The sequence below is a fragment of the Amphibalanus amphitrite genome, unplaced genomic scaffold, assembly GCF_019059575.1.
Source record: "Amphibalanus amphitrite isolate SeventyFive unplaced genomic scaffold, NRLGWU_Aamphi_draft 000294F_arrow, whole genome shotgun sequence".
NCBI classification, from domain to species: Eukaryota; Metazoa; Arthropoda; class Thecostraca; order Balanomorpha; family Balanidae; genus Amphibalanus; species Amphibalanus amphitrite.
The window spans coordinates 244,882-266,777 of NW_024881789.1; the positions used below are offsets into that span (position 1 = coordinate 244,882).

The 21,896-nt window shown below is 48.8% G+C and overlaps 3 protein-coding genes across 3 annotated transcripts; 2 read left to right on the plus strand and 1 right to left on the minus strand.

Moving 5' to 3' along the window:
* The first annotated feature begins 3,537 nt into the window (after positions 1-3,537).
* On the plus strand, positions 3,538-9,619 carry LOC122387684 (vitellogenin-like). The gene is made up of 3 exons (XM_043378089.1): positions 3,538-3,571; positions 4,559-7,161; positions 7,193-9,619. Exons 1-3 carry the CDS (start codon positions 3,538-3,540, stop codon positions 9,617-9,619), a joined length of 5,064 nt encoding a protein of 1,687 aa, XP_043234024.1.
* A 304-nt stretch (positions 9,620-9,923) lies between these two features.
* LOC122387671 (gamma-interferon-inducible lysosomal thiol reductase-like) lies at positions 9,924-12,702 on the plus strand. Its single transcript, XM_043378059.1, has one exon. The coding sequence runs from the start codon at positions 12,011-12,013 to the stop codon at positions 12,605-12,607; it is 597 nt and encodes a 198-aa protein (XP_043233994.1). The 5' UTR covers positions 9,924-12,010; the 3' UTR covers positions 12,608-12,702.
* Positions 12,703-14,010: 1,308 nt separating this feature from the next.
* LOC122387645 (glycine N-methyltransferase-like) lies at positions 14,011-17,592 on the minus strand. The gene is made up of 6 exons (XM_043378012.1): positions 17,215-17,592; positions 16,592-16,719; positions 16,056-16,185; positions 15,572-15,692; positions 15,153-15,331; positions 14,011-14,772 (listed from the first exon to the last, which is right to left on the minus strand). Exons 1-6 carry the CDS (start codon positions 17,376-17,378, stop codon positions 14,541-14,543), a joined length of 954 nt encoding a protein of 317 aa, XP_043233947.1. The 5' UTR covers positions 17,379-17,592; the 3' UTR covers positions 14,011-14,540.
* Between the last annotated feature and the right edge of the window lie 4,304 nt (positions 17,593-21,896).

Consider the following 21,896-nt stretch of genomic DNA (forward strand, 5'->3'; position numbering starts at 1 on the left):
ACCGGGACGACTGAGCTAAATTTTAAATACTTATATCATTTGACAGGCTCAAAAACATTTAAAATTAACATGAAATCAAAAAATGAAAACAAAGTTCTCTTGTTTTAAGTCAGTGGGCACTGATTCGCCATGCAGCGACAGCAGGGTGGTCAGAAAAAATTATCTTTCAAAATATTTCATTCATTTTATTTCACATGCAAAGACTAAACCAAAATACCAACATTTTTTTGCTATTTTCTACGAAGCAGCCAATAAAAAAATTGTTAAGTATTTTGCATTTTGACGCTTCCAGTCAAGCTTCCAGTCAGCAAAGAATAGTTCTTGTGAAATACGGCCCGAATCGTGTGCCTCGGACGTTTCGGTTACATGAGCGATCCGTTCCAAATACGCACTACGCTAATTCGCATCAGCTCCCCAAGAACGCATTCAGTGCACCGACTACATGAGCAAATTCGTATCAGTGACGTCAAACGGATCTAGTTTGGCTCTCGGCCCGATGCGCATTACAAACGGAATAGCATACAAATGTGGCGCACTTCCGTAGCAATAGAGGTGACTAAATTAAAAATTCATTATCTTATGTCTTTTTTGCATTTAATCTGCTCAAAACATTCTCAATTAACTTAACAAAAAAAAGTTGAACATAAAGTTGTCTTGCTTTGACTCATTGGGCAATTGCCTCTCTTGATTCGTCTGTAGTGCTGTCAGAAAAATGTTTCAACTGAAATTATGTGGATATTTACTATTTGGTTTTCACTATATTTATTGTTGAAAACTTGGCAAAATACCGACATATTTTTCAAAATATTATTTCAAAAGAAGAAAATGAAAAAAATACCTATTATTTTGCATTTTAATGTTTCTTTTTGCGAAGAAATAGTTCCTGTAATACGTATCTTGGTCCTATTCGCTTCTAAGCCTCTTTCTCAGCGGATTTTGTTCGGACCGCCGATTCGTATTAGCAGGTGGATACATGAGTCGGTAGTACGCTCCTGATTCGCATTAGCGGTGAATCCGATCGTGATACGTATTTGCTTTGCTCATGTAACCGCGGATCGGATCGCCGATTCGTACTAGCAGGTGGCTACATGAGTCGGTAATGCGTTCCTAATTCGAATTAGCGGCTAAATACGTATTTACTGTGCTCATGTAACCCCGATAATTGTCCTCAGCGACTCTGGGGCAGCCGGCACGTGTAGAGCCCGGTACACATTTACCGCGTCGCACCGCGCGGCAACGCTCCTGATGGTGGGCCAACCGAGTGCGTGGAGAGTTGAGGTAATGTGGTCGTGCCGGCGAAGGCCAGATACGAGTCGAGCGGCAAAATGCAGGACTTTTTGGAGTCGGTCCAGGCTGTAGTTGTAGGCACCGCCCCAGACTGATGAGCAGTACCACAGGTGTGGGAAAACGTGAGCCTGCACAAGGATGCTTAGGATTTCAGGTGATAGGTGGTGACGGATTTTGTAGAGGGATATGAGGATTGAGTTGGTTCGCTGGACAATGGAGGATATGTGGGACTCCCAGCTCAGGGTTTGGTCGAGAACACCTAACATTTTAATTTCTCTCTGTGGTCGAATGCAAATGTCACCGACGTCGAGTACAAACCCGGAAGTACGGTCGATCGAATTTTGAGTGCCGATAAGAATAAAGGAGGTTTTGTCAGAGTTCATTTTGAGACTGTTTGAGTCAAACCAGTGCTTAAGATCCCTAATGTTTTCCTTGCCCCGAGACTTCAGCACTTGGAGATCATTGGGATTGGGAGGTGCTGAGTCAAGGATTTGGGTATCATCCGCGTAGGATAGGAGATGATCATGGGGTAGGAAACAGCATAGGTCGTTGACAAAGATAAGGAAGAGGATTGGGCCGATAATGGAGCCCTGAGGGACTCCATGTGAGAGAGGGAGGGCCGCTGAGGAATTCCTCCGCGGACGAGTTGGGAGCGGCCGGAAAGGTAGCTGCTGAACCACCTTGGGGAGATGCCGTACCACCCAAACTTTGTTAAAAGTATCGAGTGGTCGACGCTGTCAAAAGCCTTGCTCAGATCTATCGACGTTAGTGACGCAACATCACCAGCATCTATTCTCTGGTCAGTAAAATTAACAGCGTCGAGGACGGCATCTTCTCGGCAGCTACTTATGCTTTGATGGACAGAAACGGGTTACATATATGCAACGTGCATGCATGCATTCATTCATTTTGCATGTAAAACGTTAATAGGTCTGTGTATGTGATAAATATGTAGTTTGTTTATGCATTTTCGCGTTCATTTATGTAGGTACTACTGGCGGAACTAGTCATACGCTTTCGTTGGTGTAGTGAGGCTAGGAAGCGGTAACTCACAACCTTGAGCACGGGATGGGGGGGGGGGGAGGGACAATCAGATAGTCCGCCGACAGTTGATTGCTGATCTGAGGGTGTGGTGACACAACGTTGGACATAATACAGTATAAAGTTGGCGGGTAGAGGTCGAGGTGGAATGAACACGCCAGTCCAGACATCGGGGAGGGAAACGGAGGTCAACTCATGGCCATCAATGGTCTATGGATTGATCAGAATATTTATGTAGAATAAATACATTTAGTTGTATTCACAAATCCCAAATCGCATCAGCGATCAAACCATTCAGATGACACAGCAACGCATGCACGTCATTATATTGCACGAAATCTAGTTGACCTTAAAAATTTCAACAAAAGTCGTGCATCTAAAAGCTACTTTAATTTATGTGGTGTCAAAAATTGGTTTTCAGCTTTGTACCATGTAAACGTGAGCTTCTTCATCATCAAAGGCTACAGCTCCCTTGGTAACGAAGGTACAGCCCTCTGCAGACTGCGTGGTAGGTATTCTTTTTTCGACAAAAACAAGAATAACGCGAATGCTATGATATCGGCCAACCGGAAATCGTAGCAGCAAGATGCGCGAGACTCCGCAGCTTAGATTGGCATTATCACCGTATGCATTTTCCATCCAGTTTGGCAACAAAACCCAAAAGTTTATATTTGTCCCCAAAACGAACTTTTACATTTTATTGCCACACAAGGCGTATGCTTTGTTTATTGATAGGCCCTATCGAAGGAGTGGAGCATGGCGCATCTATTTGCAGTGAGTTTCGACCGACTGATAACATGACTTTTGAATTATTATCAGTTTTGTCGGAAAAAGAATACCTACCACGCAGTCTGCTGAGGGCTGTACTGCATGCTCATGCAGTACCTACCGTACCACCACCAAAGACCCACGTTCCGAAGATCACTTGTCATCAGCTGAAGTAAACTAACATTTAGACGCCTCAAGTGTCTTACAAAAAGTGTGGCTTCGCATGGCTGACGGCACAGGCCAGGCAGTGACACCAAGGGCGTTGGTAACCGGTGCGTCTGTCTCCGGGAGACGGACGGTGACCGTTCTGACCGGACAGTGAACACGGGCGGAGGGTGGGCGTTTTTGTGCTCCAGTGTGCGGCGTTGTATACCTACACAGCGGTGGATATAAGCCGGTTAGTCGTCACCCGGTTGTGTGTGTTTGAACGACGCTCCGGTCATGAAGGCCACTGCCGCCCTGCTGCTGCTCGCTGGTAAGTGACGCTGTTTCTACCTCTGTTTCTTCTACTCCTCTCTCTCTCTCTCTCTCTCTCTCTCTCTCTCTCTCTCTCTCTCTCTCTCTCTCTCTCTCTCTCTCTCTCTCTCTCTCTCTGTCTCTCACTCTCTTTCTCTCTCTCTCTCTCTGTCTCTCTCTCCCTCTCTCTCTCTCTCTCTCTCTCTCTTTCTCTCTCTCTCTCTCTCTGTCTCTCTCTCTCTCTCTCTCTATGTCTATCTCTTTCTTTGTTTCTTTCTTTCTTTCTTTTTTCTTTCTTCCTTCCTTTTTTTCTTTCTCTCTCCCTCTTTCTCTACCCCTCTTTCTCCCTTTCTCTCCCCCCTCTGTGGGACTTGTGAGGACCTTTACATTTTGATTGTATCTTTCACATTTATGATGGCTGCATTACTTCCCCGATTCTGTTTAATCATGTTTGCTGACTATGTTTTGTTTGTGGAATGTTTTCCTAAATATCTGTACCTTATTTCATGTGTTTCTGTTGAATTTAGGTATTTCACCTATAAGTGTCAATGTTTCATATCAATTTATGTTTTGTTGAATTCGTTAGATATTCATGGACATCGAGTAAAACAAATCATTATTCCTGATCACTGAATCTGATGTTCCTGGTGATTGAATTAACAGCAATATTATTGACCGTTTATTTTCAGTCATTGCGTACTTGTCAACCATTCGCACATTAAGATTCTCGTAATGAAGAAAAATGTTTTTATGTTTTCGATGAATGTTGCTTGCAATTACTGTCTGCCTTTTCATTTATGGCTTTCCCATTATAATATTCCACGTTATCGGTGTAAAACCATTGTCTTTCGCTTCATTTTTGTGAATGGTTTATTTGAAAAGGCTTTTATCATCTTTTATGCCTAGTTTTCATGTGAATATGCTATGTTAGTATAGGCGAAATAATTATTATTACGCTTTGTGGTGAACTCATGTTGAATAATTCAGCGTAGCTTATCTGAAAGAGTGACGACTCATGACCTTTCTTTTTCCACAGCGGCGGCAGCCTCGGCCAACAACTATGGCTTCAAGCCGGGCACCCAGTACCAGTACCGGTTCGTGGCGAAGGTGCTGACGGGCATCCCGGAGATCTCCGCACAGTACTCGGCAATGGGCCTGCGCGGCTCGCTGCTCGTGCAGGCGACCACCCCGAACGTGCTCCAGTTCAAGCTGCAGGACACCGACGTGGGCGAGCTGCGAAACAAACAGGTGGAGCTGCCCTGGCACCAGACGATCCCGCTCAGCTGGCAGCCGGTCACCGAGCTGCGGCAGCTGCTGGAGCTGCCCTTCATCGTCAAAATCGAGAAAGGTATGATCACTGAGCTGATTGTGGGTGGCGAAGAGCCGGAGAACATTGTTAACATGAAGAAGGCGATCGTACAGCGCTGGCAGATGAACATGAACAAAGAGGTCATCGCAGAGTTTCCGTCTGGCAAATTCTTTGAGGACACCAAGCAGCCGCTGTACTTCGAGGCCGAGGAGCAGTCGATCGGCGGCCTCTGCCTCACGGGCTACACGGTGACGCCCATCCTGGAGCCGCAGATCCAGCTGGAGACCATCAAAACATTTGATGTCAGCGTGTACGGCGATTGGCTCTGGACGGAGCAGAGCGTCCCAAAAGAGCTAAAAAAGCCGCGCTTTGTCATCACCAAGAACGTCTTCCATGACAAGTGCAAGCGTCGCCCCATCTTCCAGCACATGAGCCCGGCACCTGCCTCCTGCCGCGAGAACGTCACCGACTGCTTCAACACTCAGGCCAATACCACCACGACGGTCCGCTACCTGGTTCGCGGCGACCGCAAGGCATTCGAGATTGAGGCAGTAGATGCATCCAGCATTCATATGGTGTATCCGTTCCAGTGGGTGGCCGAGCAGTTGATGGCCAACACCTATCAGAAGATGCTCCTAGAAGACAGCAGGCCAATCACATCGCCGTTCCCCGAGCCTCCGCAGCCGTGCAGCCTGAAACTTATCAGCTGGAGTGTGACGACTCGCGAGAGCACCACACCAGAAAGCCAGTTCATGGCCAAGCCGACTTTGACCGATGCCCCGGCGTTCAACATGGCCAGGCCGATCGTGCCTCTGCATGAAATTCTGAAGAAGATTCCTGCTCAAGATCTGAAGCAACAAGTGCTGGAGGTTTTGGTCGCCCTTGACTTCAGCTTCGATCAGGTCCCGGATCCGAACGTGCGAGACATGCCTGGTATGTTGAATGCTCTGACGTCGCTCCTAAACGTAATGTCACTGTCAGACATGGATGAGATCTATGGGCAGATTTCGACCATTCAGAACCGTAACATCGATGTGATGAAGAAGCTGTTTCGTGAGGCAATTGCCATGACAGGCACCAATCCCAGCATAATGATGGTGAAGAAATGGGTTGAAAGCAAAGAAGTGGTTGGTGCTGAAGCCGCAACTCTCGTAATGTTCATTCCAATGCACATTAAGACGCCTACGGTTGAAATCGTACAAGAGCTGTTCAATATGCTTCAAAACGGCATCGCAGAAAACGACGAACATCTTCGACAGAACACCATGCTGGCGCTCGCTACTGTCATTAACGTCGCTTGCATTCGACCAGCCACCGCTAGCAACGCTTTCCCCATCACCATGTTCAAAAAATTCTGCAACCCTGAAACGCCGCAGCTTGTAAAGAAATGGATTCCGTTGTTTACTAGCCGTCTGAATCAAGATGCAAGTGTTCGAGAGAAGATGGTCGCGCTAAAAGCCTTGTCAATTTTACAGCATCCTACCGTACTGATGACATTGGCGGAGGTTGCCAGCAAGACGACTGAGGACGTTCACGTGCGGGATGCTGCCATATACGCTATGATGAAGTTCCGTGAGATCAATCCTGTCCTTGTGGAGGAAGTTGTCAAGCCGATCGTGTTCAATCGGAACGAGTTCTATGAGGTGCGCATTGCAGCTACTACCGTTTTGATGGTGCTCAATGCGCCACTGGCTACTTACCAGACTTTGGCTATATATACCTGGGTGGAAAGTGATCAGCAGATTTCCAACTTTATCTCAAGTTTCCTGGAGGAGGCGGCTAACATGACTGACCTCAACGTTCCGTGGCTGTTCGAGATTCGCGAGAAGGCCCGGGTGGTGTATCGTCTGACTCGGCCGATGATTCACAGTGACTTCTACAGTCGCAACACGTTTGTTCGCAGCCAAATTGATCTGATGATGGCTACCGCCGAGCTGTTCACTGTTGTCAACAGCTCTCCTTTTGACATTTCGTCCTTCACGTATCGCGGTACCGTGAGAAGCTACAACAGCATGATTTTCTACCCGCTCCAGATGAGCACCGAATTTATCGGACTTCAAAACGTAATTGACTTCATAATGAATCCTGATAGCCAGACGAGCATCAGTCGTTTCAACAAAGGATCTGAACCTTTGCAGGCTGCTCTCAGCGAAGTGGCAGACATAAAGAAACTGTTGAAGCTTGTAAAGCGAAAAAAACGAACCATTGCTTGTTTGGCTCCATGCGAATATTATGGGTTCTTTGGAACGAGTTCTGACTTTCGACCAAGGAGCTATCCAACATCATCTCAAGAAGCTCCGTGATGATGAAACTCTCACCAAATACGAGTTTAGAAACTTCCAAAAGATCATGAATCTGTTGAATCACGTGATCGGACTTCCTACTGATATCGGAGTACCTATGATGATCATGCGAAGTGCGCCAGCCGTTCTATCCATTCGCGGTGATATCGACTTGGAGACCATGAAGTTCGCTGACGGCAATCGATTGTTTACTCTCAACGCCAAACAGCTGCAGCCATTCATCAACGTGAAAATGATGTCACTGGTTGGAGCTTTGAATCCCTTCTCGATGAGAATGATGTCTGCTGGTGTCAGCCACAACATCATGATGAGCTTCCCGATCACCGCGAGCACTCGATGGGAGTCCCAAAGCAAACGTGTTGAGATATTGGCAAGGCTGATCAACGCTCCTAACGATATCAATCTCGTCCGGATGGAGACCAAACCGTTCACATCCGCTTGGGCTCTGACTCAGACAACTGATACCATGCTCCAACATCCCGACACGAAGCCGATGCATGCCCGCACAACGACGACCCTGGAAAGTCGGTTCGGAAAGGAGCTGTTTGGCATCGACATGGCCGTAACTTACAAGAGCGAAGACGACTTCAGCAGTATGTACGACCTGTTCCGCAAGATGAGCGCCACCAGCAAGCTAGGTAACATGTTCACGCTTCTACCAACGATGCGCTACAACCTTATCAGCTTACATCTAAACACAGCTGAAGCTTCTACCCAGCAAATGATCATCTCATTTGCCAAGGATACCTTTGGTCGTCACCACACCCTGAAGACGATAAATGACCCAGATGCCGAGCCAGAGGAGCGCATCGAGTGGCTGGGAGACAAGATGCAGTACCGCGGTCAGAAGCACGCCGCTGCTGAGAAGGAGGCTCGCCGTGAGGTAATGGAGCGCTCGCGGCGTGTGCTGCGAGACATTCAAACGGGAGATGCCGTTGGCTATACTGCTGTTATCAGCACAATGGGCCTCAAGGAACGTCGTATGATCATGGAGTTGCTGATGGTGGAAGACGCCAGCCGCTTGAACAAGAAGGTGGATGCCCGCTGGATCATGACGCCGACCTCAGAGATGCCCACGAGCCTTGAGCTGATTGTTAACGGACACGTTGCTTGGCCGCGTGTGCACCAGAATCTCAATGAAATGCTGGCTTCCAATATGCACGCTCCTTTCGAGCTAACAGCAAGCATCGGAGTCAATGACACAAAGTCTCGCCTTGCTACGATTGAAGGGTTCCTGCACCAGTCGGATATATACAAGACCTGGGCTGCCACAAATCGTGTCATTCGCGAGTGCACGGACATGCGAAACAAGGGATTTGAGAATGCTCCAATCTGTGAGATGGCCAAGATCAAGGCATCTCGCCTTAATCGAGTTCGTGTGAATCTTGACATGAACACAAACATAGACAAGCCGCAGTCTTCCACTGCCCTTCTCGGTGGTCAGGCTGTTAAAAAGATCAATGACTTGAAGAATGGTATCTCGTCATGGGCTGATGCCCTCTCCGGTTTCCTGATGAACTCGATCCGGCTGTCTCATCTCTCCAGTGCGACGAAGCCATCGAAGCTGAGTAACAATAACCAGCGGCGAGTAGAACTCGAATTCGAGCCGTACAGTAAGAGCTGGGCGTTGCTTGTTGATACTTCTGACGAGGAGTTCCGTGTCAAGGGAATTCGTCCCACGGAGACTTTGAACTGGAAAACTAATGGTGTTTACAACAACCGCAATAACTTTGGACTTTCTCTCCCATTTTTGCCGTTCCTGAATAGCAACGAAGGCATCAATGCATACGAAGACAGCTGGCAGACTCGCAATCGTAAAATGATGGGCAACAATATGCACAAGTGCGTGATTGACGAGCGTTTCATCAAAACCTTTGACAACGTTGTCCTACCAGTCAAGATGAACAGCTCATGCTGGCATCTTATCGCCAGTGACTGCTCAGAGAACACGAATCTGGCGGTGCTGCTCAAGGAGATTGCATCTCGTCGTGCTGTCCGTATTATCACAAAGTCCCGCATCATTGAACTCACGCCCTCCGGGGTCGAGTACATCATGCGCGTCAACAACGACGACGGACATCGGCTACCTGTCGGCGAGCTGGTCGTCATCGAGAGCGAGACTGCCGACAAGATTCCCGAGGCGCGCATCCTGAAGTGGTCCGGAGAGCTACTGGAAGTGGAGCTGCCCCAGTACCAGGCGCGCCTCCGCATCGTCGGTCCAGCCGTCAAGCTGATGCTGGAGCCCATGTTCCTCCGCAACCGCTTGTGCGGCATCTGCGGCGACATGAACGGCGAGTCCTCGCAGGACCTGATCGGCCCGAAGCGCTGCCTGCTCTTCGGCGCTCGCGAGTTCCAGGCCGCCTACATGGTGGACAAGACCTGCCAGCGCGACCCACTACCCAACTACGGCGACGACTGTGTCAAGGTGAAGCGCGAGCCCTGGATGCTGGACTAGCTGCTCCGCGAAGCATTGACCGGCTCGTACTTTTCCCCAACTGCTTGTGATATTAACGTTAAATGGCTGTGTTTATGTTGTATACTATGATGGGTTTAGCCGTTTAGGATTATGTTAAATTGTGGACCATTACTTTAACGAATTGTGAATGGATCAAACTGACGTAAATGCAGATAGCCAATAAAGCTCGCATGGGCATTCGTGACTGTATTGGCATTCGTGCCTCATTCATGACTGTATGTGAAAGTGAAGTGTCTAAGCACAATAATGGGAGCTTAACCATCAATATCTATACGGTTCTGCCAACTGCAAAGCAGTACATACTTCTCACACGAAGTATTTGCGATAACCTACTGCTTATTTTGCACTGAGAAAAGGGAAGTAATGCATCGGATACTGTTGTAGAATGAACGTGATAGTACACTTAGGCGGGCCTTATTATCATAGGTTCAGTGGAAAAATGAGTTTCGAAAATTAAATGGTATCATTGTTTTTTTTTTGCGTCAGCAGAGTAGACAGATATTGATGCTGTTTTAAAATTTGGCTTGTAAAGAAGATATGTTTCGAAGAGTCATTATGGTATAGCACTCTTTATTGTAAACGCTAGTGCATGGAACTATATGTTAAAGTATTTCTTCTATCTTTGTAATAGTAGCGCCACACGGTCATGTTTTTATGCAAGACGTAAAACACTCTACTCTCAGCTTGTGGAACCGGGAAATCTGAACAGTCATGGGCGAATGAACGACACAAAATGTGACTTCAAGTTCGGCATGACGGGCACAATTTGCACAAGGCACGTGGCAGCTGGCACCACCCACAGCACCGACTGGCGACCGCATCCGGTCGTTCTCATACACTCACAAAGGAAACGGCACCTGGGCAAACAACTAGTAATCTCGCGTCCGCACGTCGAACTTACAACAAAGATATTGGTCAAAGTACTGGCTTCTAAGATGCCAAACTTGGGTAATGTTAATTCGTTAGCTGCTTTGAAACCTAACGCATTTTTTCGCCTTTGAAAATTAATGTATTATAACCTACTGCCTACGCCCCGTTAAAAGTATCGTAGTGTTCGCTTACTTTGAGTTGAGGAAGGTGCTTGATCATTCAGTCGTGGAACCTTAATTTTGCAAGTAGGTACATGTCGATTAAGCACATCACCTTTCACTCGTCCAATTAATGTTTCATATGGGGTAACTACTATAGCTTGTGCTCAATTTTAAAATGTTCCAGTTCTGATTTGAGATAGCCAACTTGGGGTCCCTGACCTGCAATTACCGGTTCGGGCGCCCACAACATCGAGATGTGCTTTAATTCGGAGATACTTAATTTTAAAGTTTGCAGTTCTCGGATTCTAAGGGGCTTATGCATTTGAATACCTCTTAGACTTTGTGATGTCAGTGCAGATTTAGCTATTTTTAAATCTTATACTAGAACCTTGGTTTAAGACAATGGTTGCTTTGCTATGGTAGTATGTAACCCCTTGCGCGCAACATCTGTCGCACTTCTAAATTACTAAATTTTTGCTTCCAAATGGCGTCATAGGAACAGCGGAGGTCGCCAAAAAAAAAAAAATGAAGTGTAAAATAATAAAAACGGTGAACATTTGTTGGTGGAATTAGGTAGCCATTCATTTTTCGCTCTTTTTGAATCAAGGTACATAACTTTTATGTCAATTTATAAAGTTTTTTGAAGGTAGGAGGGTCCTTTTAACTGGGAAACCAAAACACATCTCAATTACATAATTAACATAATCATGTAAATTATGTAACAAATATTATGTTGGTGGACACCACATTAGTGGTCCGCGCTGACCGGTATTCCTTCTTTAACAGCACGCTTTTCCACACTGGTGTACATAGGTAACTTATCATCACCACCATCATGTATTGCTCCAAAACAGGTTCATTAACAGGATATGCAGGGCGATGCAAAAGCACTGCATGCATATATCGAGGCACCGCTCCCGTCACTCATACATGCATATTGCATAGTTACTTCAAATATCACATCCGCCAAACATTCCTCTCATACGCAGTGCGCACCCACTCCCCCGCGGTCCCCGCCGATGTGTTTACGAACTGCACTCGCAAACACTCACATTCATTCACGCACACAAGTAGTGACATTGAGTACCGGTGTCATTGTTCAGTGTCTTTTTCAGAGCGAAGTGTCCTGTAGTTATAGCAGTGACGCAGTTAGGATGGCTGTCCGGTCCCGTGTGTCGCCAGTATCTGTGCCATTGTGACCTGCCGTCAGCTGCCAGCGCGCACTTCGTTCACACGTGTCTGTCAGGGAGTGGCGCCTGTCCGCCGTGAACCTCGGGGCTTAAAGCGCGGTGTGAGGCCGTCGGCCCTCAGTGTCACGGCTCTCCCAGTCGTCGCCACCATGGTTCCCGCCGCTCTACTGCTGCTGTCGGTGCTGGCCTCGCCGGCTGTGGCCGCTGACCCGGTCTCGGTGACCCTCTACTACGAGTCGCTGTGTCCGTACTGCCGCGACTTCATCGTCGGCTCGTTCAGCGAGGCCTGGCAGGCGGTGCCCGAGATCATGGACGTGACCTTCCTGCCCTGGGGCAACGCGCGCTCCGTCGACCAGCCGGACGGCTCCGTCACCATCAGCTGCCAGCACGGCGAGCAGGAGTGCTACTTCAACGTGGTACACGCCTGCGCGCTCAAGATGGCCCCCTCCAACTCGGTCGCCATCGACTTCATCGTGTGCATGGAGTCAAACGGCCAGGACACGCAGGGGTGCGCGGCCCAGACGGGACTGGACGGCGCGGCGCTGGAGAGCTGCGCCGTCGACCCGGCCATGGACGCCGAGATGCTCCGTCTGCGCGACATCACCGACGCCGCGGACCCGCCTCTGCGCGGCGTGCCCACCGTCGAGGTCAACGGCAGCCAGCACCCGCAGAACGAGATCATCAGCGACCTGCTGACGGTCGTCTGCCGCGAGTACCAGGGCACCAAGCCGGCCGGCTGCCCCTGAACGGCCGGAGCCGGACGGCCGCCCAACGGAGACGCCGCATAGGCGTGGCGGGAGAATGTCAATCCACCGTTATCAAATAAATACACGGTAATAATTTCTTTTTTGTCTTACTCAGTTTCCGTAAGTCTGGGACAGACTTAAGTTTAAGTGTTCTCCAGGCTCCTTTCATAGGCTGCGAGCTGTCCCGCGTTGACTGCGCTTAGTCCAGTAAGTTAAGACGACGGATGGTGTGTGGTCACTCTTATCTACATCGACCTCTTTCTACAACTTCAAGTTCTAAAAGTCATGTTGTGGTTTATTATATCGCATCATTTTATTACCTTTATAGACAATGCAAGAATATCAGGCGAGCGTCAGGCGCGTTTCATTTATTTCCTGGTTCGGCTTTTCCATTGATCTTTCTATGTATGTACGTCTTACTGCATAACTTGGTATTTATAGAGGTACTCTAATATTCTGCAACGACTGCACACTCTCCCGCGAGTTGCTGGGGGGGGGGGGGGGGCGTTAAACGCCCCCACTTTTTCGCCGGGCCAAAAACGGCGCGCCAAATTTTGGGTGCCTGTAGGGAATTGATTGAAGTTTATTGTGACAAAGTTTCAAAAAAAAAAATCGGTCGGAAAATTTTTGAGATATCGAGGTTTTAGTGACGTCATGATTTCTGAGTTTTCGACCAGAAACGGGATATGTTCAAAAAATCATATAAAATCACATAATAGACATACAGACATGCCGTAAACGCCATTGGACTGCTAGTACCATGCACAATCAAATGGCTATCTTCGATTATTGATTATCGTTCGGCATTTTCCAAAATCTTGAACTGAATCTTGGCTATTTCTCGTGACTACTTCACGACCATGATGCATGCATTTCTGAAATTGAACTTTTTGAGCCAAACACGTACACATATGATAAAATGAATGTCATCATCGTGTTCTTGGCCCCAAATTACCCATAAAACATGTGTCACAGGCTGCGAATATCAGTTTTGATTTTCGGGGGTATGTGCCTACCCGGTTGACCTGACCTTGACCCTGACGGCCTGACCTATGCTTGACTGACCCATATATGGAGCTGACACTCTTGTAGGCCTTATATGATGGATTGTGCACCGTTTTGACAGAGTTTATGACGAGAGGCGCCCATTGCGAAGTCCTAAAGTCCATGCTACTGAAAGCCCGATTTCAGGTGTTTGACCTGACCTTGACCCGACCTGTGACCTCAAAAGTCAACTTTAAAAAAGTACTCATCTGAAGCGTCTCGTCGCGTTCTTTCGTTTGCCGCCTCGTGCGTTTCGCTGCGCCTATTGGTTTTCGAGTTATCGGCTGGGGGCGTTTAACGCCCCCCCCCCCCAGCAAACGGTGGGTGGCGAAATACCCCAGCAACTGCCGGGTTAAGAACGATCTTGGTGATCTATTTACACACATAATAAATATACAAAGTGTACTCATTAGTTATAAATATCAACAATAAACCCATTTCCCGATCTCCGGGAGAAGAAATATCACGTCCACAGGCACAACTGAACAATACGGGAGACCACTCCAATCACACAAGACAGCGCATGTTCAAAGTGAGATAGTGCGATTCACATCACCAGAAAAGTTACTGCCACCATACTCATAGTAATGAAAGTCAATCGATGCATCAGTCCCTAACAGAAAATCTGACACAGCCAGACCTTTCCCAATATCCTAGCCCGTCGAGTCTGACTCCCTATCGAGGAATGTGAAGGAATGGGTCCTAGAGCTGGACCTTTGCTACAAATAATTACATACGCGTATATCCACTGATACAGTAGTATCTCACGCACAAAATAACACCACATCTATATACATAAAATAATTACGACCACTCCTCTGGAGATCGACCCGTCCTCTGGTGCCCGTGGTCTCTTATGATTCTAAAGTCGTCTGGGACACTGTATCAGCTACTCCTCGGAGCTAGATACCGACGACCAGGCTTCCTCCGGATGGTCGCCGTTCGGCTGCGGGCTGTCCTCCGACTTGTGCACGACATGTATGTAGAAGGCCGGGTCCTGGACCTGCTCCAGAGGCTGGAAGTCGCCCAGGGTGGTGACGGTGGCGCGGTGGTCAAACGCCTCCTCCAGCAGAGCGCGGAAACTGGCCACCCGGTGCGGGTAGTAGGTCAACGTGAACTCGCTGAAATGGAGACCAGAGGAGTGTGGTTAACGAGACACCAAACCACGCCTTATGCAAGGCTAGTTTAGCTATAGGCGCCGAACCGCGTCTTATCTCGGGCTCAATCGTCATATCAGCTATGGTATCAGTTATTGGTACAAAGCCAACGTTAAACATCTCATAGAAGCCTACTGCATAAACAAACCCATGCAATGAGTCATAGAAGTCGTCGACGTTAATAAAACAAACAGAGGCACATAGTCATCAGCTCGCTGAAGCATGTTAGTGCCGACAATCATCAATAACGATAGCAAAGACGAACATCATCCGATACTATATTATATATTAATCCACAGATAGCAGTAGTGCTACTGCTATCTGTGGTTACTCCAAAGCCTTACTTGTCCTTCTGGTTGGTGGAGATGGCCGTTCTGCTCGGCGCTGGCGGCGGCTGGTTGTCCAGCCAGAGGGTGCTGTCGGTGGACGCGGTGGGATCGCGCATGACGTAGTCGAGGATCACCTTGGAGGGAGACCCGTCCTGGTACACCACCGACGTGTTGATGTCGGACACGTACTGACTCTGTAGACAGATGGATGGATGCAAGATTACTACAACAGATGGATGGATGTATGGGCTAGTCCCGTGACGTCGCTAAAACACGATCGGCAATGAGCAAGGCTCCTGGAAAGCGGCAATGAATTCCTACAAAGTCGCAACCGGTTGCCAGTTTATCTACACAACTCATAACTCGAGCAAACTTATATAAGTGATCGAGCTGAGGGGAAATTGCTATACAAAGTGACGTCACGTTCTGCTCACATTGTAGTAGATGTTCTTGCTCGGAGCCCGACCGTTGTCGAGGATGTAGTCGTAGTTCCGATGGTCGATCAGAAGAATTCCACCGGGCTTCACCATAGTGGCAAAGTTCCGCAGGGCGAGTCTGGGAAAGAGAACAGTGGTAGTTGGCAATCAGGAGAGCCCCGAAGTACAGCAGAACATAAGTGGCATCAGATGCTCAAGCCGACTACCACAGACGCCAGACTGTGCTAGGTATGCTATCGATGAAATTGGGGAGCTTATAAAAAAGTTGGGTAGCTTCGGCTCTGTGAAGTTAAGAACATGCTGGAAGAATATTTTAAATTTACGCGAAATTACAACACAATATCTTCGCTAGCGAAGCCATCTAGGTCTGTAACCCGATTAGATTAGACCTTTGCTTTCGTGACCGCTCCAATTTATTTTTAGTCTTACCAAAAAATTGCTCCGGATAATCAACAACCAGCGTACCCCTTATCCCACTCACCGGTGACTATCCTGATTGCCGGTGAGGTCGGGCAGGTGGGCGAACGAGTTTCCCAGACAGATGACGGCGTCGTATTGTCTGTCCGTGTCTAGGTCACTGGTCAGCGTCAGCCAGTTGGCCTCGTAGATGTCTGCGGGACATGAGATGATGTGAGCATACGCGTAAGATGTATTGACGCGTGGGCAACGCTGACCAAACTTCACAACACTACACGAGTGGCCTAGGGAAAACGATAACGATTGCTAGCAAGGTAGAAGGGAGAGAAGCGTCGCAACCCTCAATGCAGTAGGATAGACGGGGCAGGTGACTGAATGGGGGGGGGGGACGCAATGAAATAATAAATGAGATAGTCTTATATCTACATATACCTAAACCTCAATGAAAAAGACAGAGAAAACCAACACGTAAGATGTTTGTTCAGACTTTTCAGTTCAATATTGAAAGTTCCAGAGCTAAGACGAAATCCATGCACTGCATCCTACACGTCACTCTTGGTTGTGGATTAATGCAAGGTTTGCAATGCCAGCAGCACGTACCCCAGTTGTCGAATGCGGGCTCTTTGCGTCGGTTCCAGCGGGTGTTCCAGGCGCATTTGAGCATTTTGTCGGAAAAGTCGCACGAGGTAACGCTGAATCCCTCCTCGATCAGCATAACAGAATCGATCCTGCCGGGAACGCCGCTACCGTCAGTCGAAAAGACTCCTGATATTACGATATACTTGGAGCGAATAAGCTACTATGCTATTTTTGGTTTCTTTTTGTGACCTCGAATGGGTCCGGCACGCTTTTTGCAAGAAAAACTTCATGAAAGACAAAATTGTACTTTTATGTCGTCGAAATTATTTATTAATTTTGGCCTTTGTTATGCAAATAATGCTGTCGTGCGGTAAAAAAAAACGCTCAAATTTATGATTATTTCCTATAGAGCTCCGAGCTCAATCTCTTACTGGATGCCTACATAAGTCACACGTTTCGCCTCCCCTTATTGTTTCATTTTCTCATCCAGCATTCCTTCTGCAGCGGTCAGTTTTCCTGTTGCCCCTAAGCTAGCGCTCGCTCTAATTTGCTGTCTTTTCCCCCACGATGCCCCCTCTCACCCAGTGGCCGCCCTCACCCGTTTCCCTCTCACCAGTGGCCGCCCTCACCCGTTTCCCTCTCACCCGGTGCCGCAGGCGACATCGAGCACGGTGTCGCAGCTGTGGGCGTTCAGCTCCCTCTTCAGAAACTGCTTGTAGTGTCTGGTGCGCTCCGACTGATCTCCGATGTACAGATTCCACAGACGCGCCGCCTTCCCGTCAGAGTACTGGTCGAGCTCGAGAACCATGACTGCTGCTGCTGCTGCTGCTGCTGCTGCTGCTTATAATGCTTTCTGCTGCCGCAGCTACTAATGCAGTGTTGTACTGCTGCTGCCGCAACTTCTAACACTATCTGTCCTGTTGTTTTTCCTTCGGCTGTTGCTGCTGCTCTGCTGTGGTGCTACTGCGGCAATCGTCACTGCATTTCTGTCCAAAACTCGTTGCGCCGTCCGCTCAAAATGGGCCTCTGGTCGGGGGGCACTGGTGCGCTACGTATATAGCTGCACGAGCGCCGTATTCACGGACCAATCACGGTGCTGCTCTCGACACACAGACACACCCCCGTGCTTGACACTTGCGCTGTAAGGTCGCGCAGAAGAGACGTATGCGACCAGCGCACTGAGTTCAGATCGACGCACGAGTTGTTTATGGTCTTATCTTTCGAAATTCATTATATAAAATCGTTACATGCGACATTGTTACCCTGGCGCGTTTGTTTCGGGCACCGCTTAAAAGTTTGTTGAAATAGTTTCCAAATATATCGGCAGTTATCCAGAAGCAATAACTAACTATGACGCAGAAACATACCAATATCCAATGACGATATTATAAGTTTTAGTGTGCACAATGAAGCCCGCCTAGTGCGTAACCTTATTTCTGCAGAAAGAGGCGAAAAACCGAAAGAAAGATATTCCTGACTACGAGATGGTCAATCGTCGTGTAGAAGGCAAGGCACTGATCCTTCATGAGATATGCCGATAGCTCTCGCTGTGCTCGAACAGCTCAGTATCATGTGGGCTTCTGATAATGGTGTTGACAGTTTGAAACCCTGTCGCCCTATGTAGTCGCATTTTTGTACTGTTCGTTCTTGGCACACTTTACGATGTAAGTAGGCGAAACCGAGTGACATCATTCGCACATACCGAAACTCGTTAGTATGAAGTAAACCCGGGGTTGAATATTGTGTCCAATAGAAGAACCGATGAGAAGCTTTACCGCAAAGGTGCGCAGTTTTTCTATGCTTTATCTGCGCTGTTTTCTGGCGTTGATCATTGATCGTCGCGATCCACGGTAGGTATTTTCATGCCATTAAATTTATTGGATTTTCGCCGAATCCTTGTTACATTTACTGATCTTTCCCTTTTTATTTATTTTGACTCTTTTGTTTTCCTCGACGGTTTTATGGGCTGATGTTTCAGTGGAAGGTGCAATTTTATGAGCTTATGGAACGAGGCAAAAATAAATTGACAGTTCCCAGCAAGAACATCATAAGTGTCAAATTTTTGAAATTGCTTGCTGGGAACTGTCGAAATGATAGGAACACCAAGCATCAGCACATTGCGTTCTCATAATGGTAAAGACACTTTTCATGTATCACCAGTCACCACACTTGTAAGACCTGCTACTACGTCGCTAAAGCATTACAGAGAGGAAATACTGAGGCTCGGTTGCAACTCACCGATTGCTGCATTTAAAGTCCTCGTGAAGCTGTCTGTTCTCATTGATACGTACCCCGAAAACGGCATAAAAATGTGCTTTTGAAACGTGTACTCAGTGCACCCCAAGCCACCCGCGTACCCCAGATCCCAGGGTTCAGCAATGTTAGGGGTTCTGGAGCTCACAACATCCCCTTCAGGGAGGCCCCAGGTCGGTGTTTATCGCTCCAGTGCAGGCGGCCCCAACACTGCGCGACCTTCTCTGTCGGGCAGTAGCCGGACGGGGGCAGATGTAGCCGGCTATAGCCGGCTGTGTCCGGTTCATACCACCTCCAGGCGCCTCTGTCCCGGTCAAAAACTGACGCCAGACGTTTTTGTGTTGTCTGCATTAGCGCCACCCTCGGCAACATCCTCGTTTGCGTGGTAGTTAATTGTAGAATAACGTACAAAGATAGCGATCCTCTGACAGAGCGCAACGTACTATTGCGTAGCGCAAGGAGAATAGTTAATACGGAGTACATACGCGCAACATGCCAACGTAGCCCAACTTATCTTGCACTTATTATCAATGCTGCGTGGAAGCAGGTCAGGTAAGGCTATAGTGGGAAGGGCAGTGCAGATCAGTGGGTGCATGGGAAATGACATGGATAGAAACAGATAGGTAGATCGAGGAATACAGGGACAGGGCAAATATCCGCACCGCCTGTAGGTATAAAGGTCACGACACGATAGTAGGTGTAAGGCAAAGCGAGGTATAGATGAGGCGTGGATGAGGTAGAATGGGGTGTATGGGTGTTCGGTAAGTTTGGTCTGTGGCGTTTTGGCTAGGGCAGAGCACAAGACAGGCGAAAGGGCGGGGTAGGGTACAGGGCAAAGCACAAGACGGGTGAGAGGGGAGAGCTCAAGGCGGGACAGGGCACATAGGAAGGAACAGGTCAGGCTAGGATTAGGGTAAAGTAAGTACAGGAAGTCAACAAGCGAAGGAAGAACAGGAAATGCGAAACGCTCTAAAAGAAACCTTTAAACGTGTGGACGTCATGAGATCATTTCAATTTCTTGGGCGAACAAATTTATCTCGGGGACGTAGTGAAGTTCAATCAGCGTGGGCTTGAGACGAAGATGTGCTCCAAAGTGAGACGCAGAAATGGCCGGTTATGAGTGACCGTCGCCTCGGTCCCTAGGTATACTACATCTACATTGGCTAGCCAACATTCCACCAGAGAGCGCCACTGCACGGTATCAGTAGCGGGAGGTGGCGCTCCAGCACCCCCACTGGTGTCGGGAGGTGGCGCTCCGGTGCTCCATCGGTAGCGGGCATGCTAGCGGGAGGGGGCACGGCCGTGCTCGGTTGATATCGGGAGGGGGCACGGCCGTGCTCTGGTGATATCGGGAGGGGGTGCGTCTGTGCCAGCTGTTGGCTGCTATACAATTAAAGTGAGATGAAACGGACAGTGTTTCTCAAGGCAAGCGCGCTACATAAGTAAGTCATTGGTGAGATACATTTGTTCCGCTTTTCAGGAGAAGTTCGCTTTCTCTCTTCACGTCTGCTCGTTTCACGTAGGTACACACAACACTGATCTGTTCGAACGCTATCCGATAGCTTAGGTTACCATGCACTCGCCCATGGTTCATATATATGCCCGATGATTGGACTATAGCTCACACAGGTCGCACCCATCCTTTCCATCACATTTCCCCGTCCTGGCTGACGGTCACCTCAGTCACCACCTCGCAACTGGTAAAGAGTTAGCTGGTGATGGTTAAATGAGTTAAATGGTGATGGCTTTTAAATTCCTATGGATAGTGGATGCATAATCGCACTTTATTTAATTGCATTCCACAAGATGCGACCACCGCACCACAAATGACACGCATGACTGAATGCAGCGCAGCAGCTATTCGAACATCTCTCAGCGCGAAATAGCATCGCCCACCTTGGCCGGCAGCGGGCCTCTTTTAGCGGCGCCCGGAAGGTGCTTCTCGGCGGCGCGCTGCTTTGTCTGCTCGGCTCGACCTGCGCTGCGGAGACGCCCGAGCAATTCTCGTAACAGCCCTCGAGAGAGGCCGCGGAAGTGGGCGCGTGGGCGGGCCTCCATCGGGCTCCTCTGTGACGACAGACGGTCATGACAGTTATAGATGGAATCGTCGTGGTATATACAGGCTGACCGGAACTTTTAATGATTGGGGGAGACGTCTCGTTCTTTGGTGAAGCATTGCACTTCGTTTGTCGAGTATGAAAGCATACAACATTATTTCTAACTTGCGTAGTGGTTGCATAACACGCTGGATGGATTTGTATTTTACCATTGATGCTTGGGATCAAATAATACATGCGAACTGCCTCCTTTAGTTTGGGTAGTCGGTCCCTGCAATATTTCATTGTTTTCGAACAATTCTCCAAATTGTGTGGTGACCTTGGAATATCAGAAAACAAGCAGGACAATTTATCAACTTATTGCTGACGGCAAGGCATGCCGCCCATCGAGACTGACCCAGCATTCGAGCTAGGACGCTCCTCCGTCTATTGTGTCCGACATCGAGTTTGTCTGTTGTAATTCTCAGCGCCGGGCACATCGCCCGTCCGGGGAGCGATCAGCGGCCCCTGCTCGGATAGACATGACGTGACACGCCTACAGACGTCCCCAATGGTAATCAGACGACCGGGACCCGGCCGGACCGGCCGGCGACCGCCCTCGGGACACCCCAGACGCGAAAGCGGCAGGTCTGCGCATCAGTGCTGGATGCCGCCGCTCTGTGTTGTGTGGGAGGACGCGACTTATCGTCTCCCCAGGCGCGCGATGGCATGTGGCGGCGCGGACACCGTTTCCAGAATAAGGTCGGCTGGCGGTGTTGGTCGGTGCAAATCCGGTCATTGTGTGCTATCAGCCGCCACGGAGCCACGCTCCTTCGTCTTCCTAAGCCGCGATCAGCCGGACGGCGGCCGATAACAGCCGCACCAAGGCCGGGCCGGCGAGGACTCGGGCAGCGGTGGGCGCCGCGGCGGCCAAAGATGGTGATGGTGCTGCCTACCTGCCTGTTGGTCGCATGCCTTCCGTTCGTTGCTGCTGCTGCTGCCTTCCTGCCTAGTGCCTACGGACTGCTCCCGCTGCT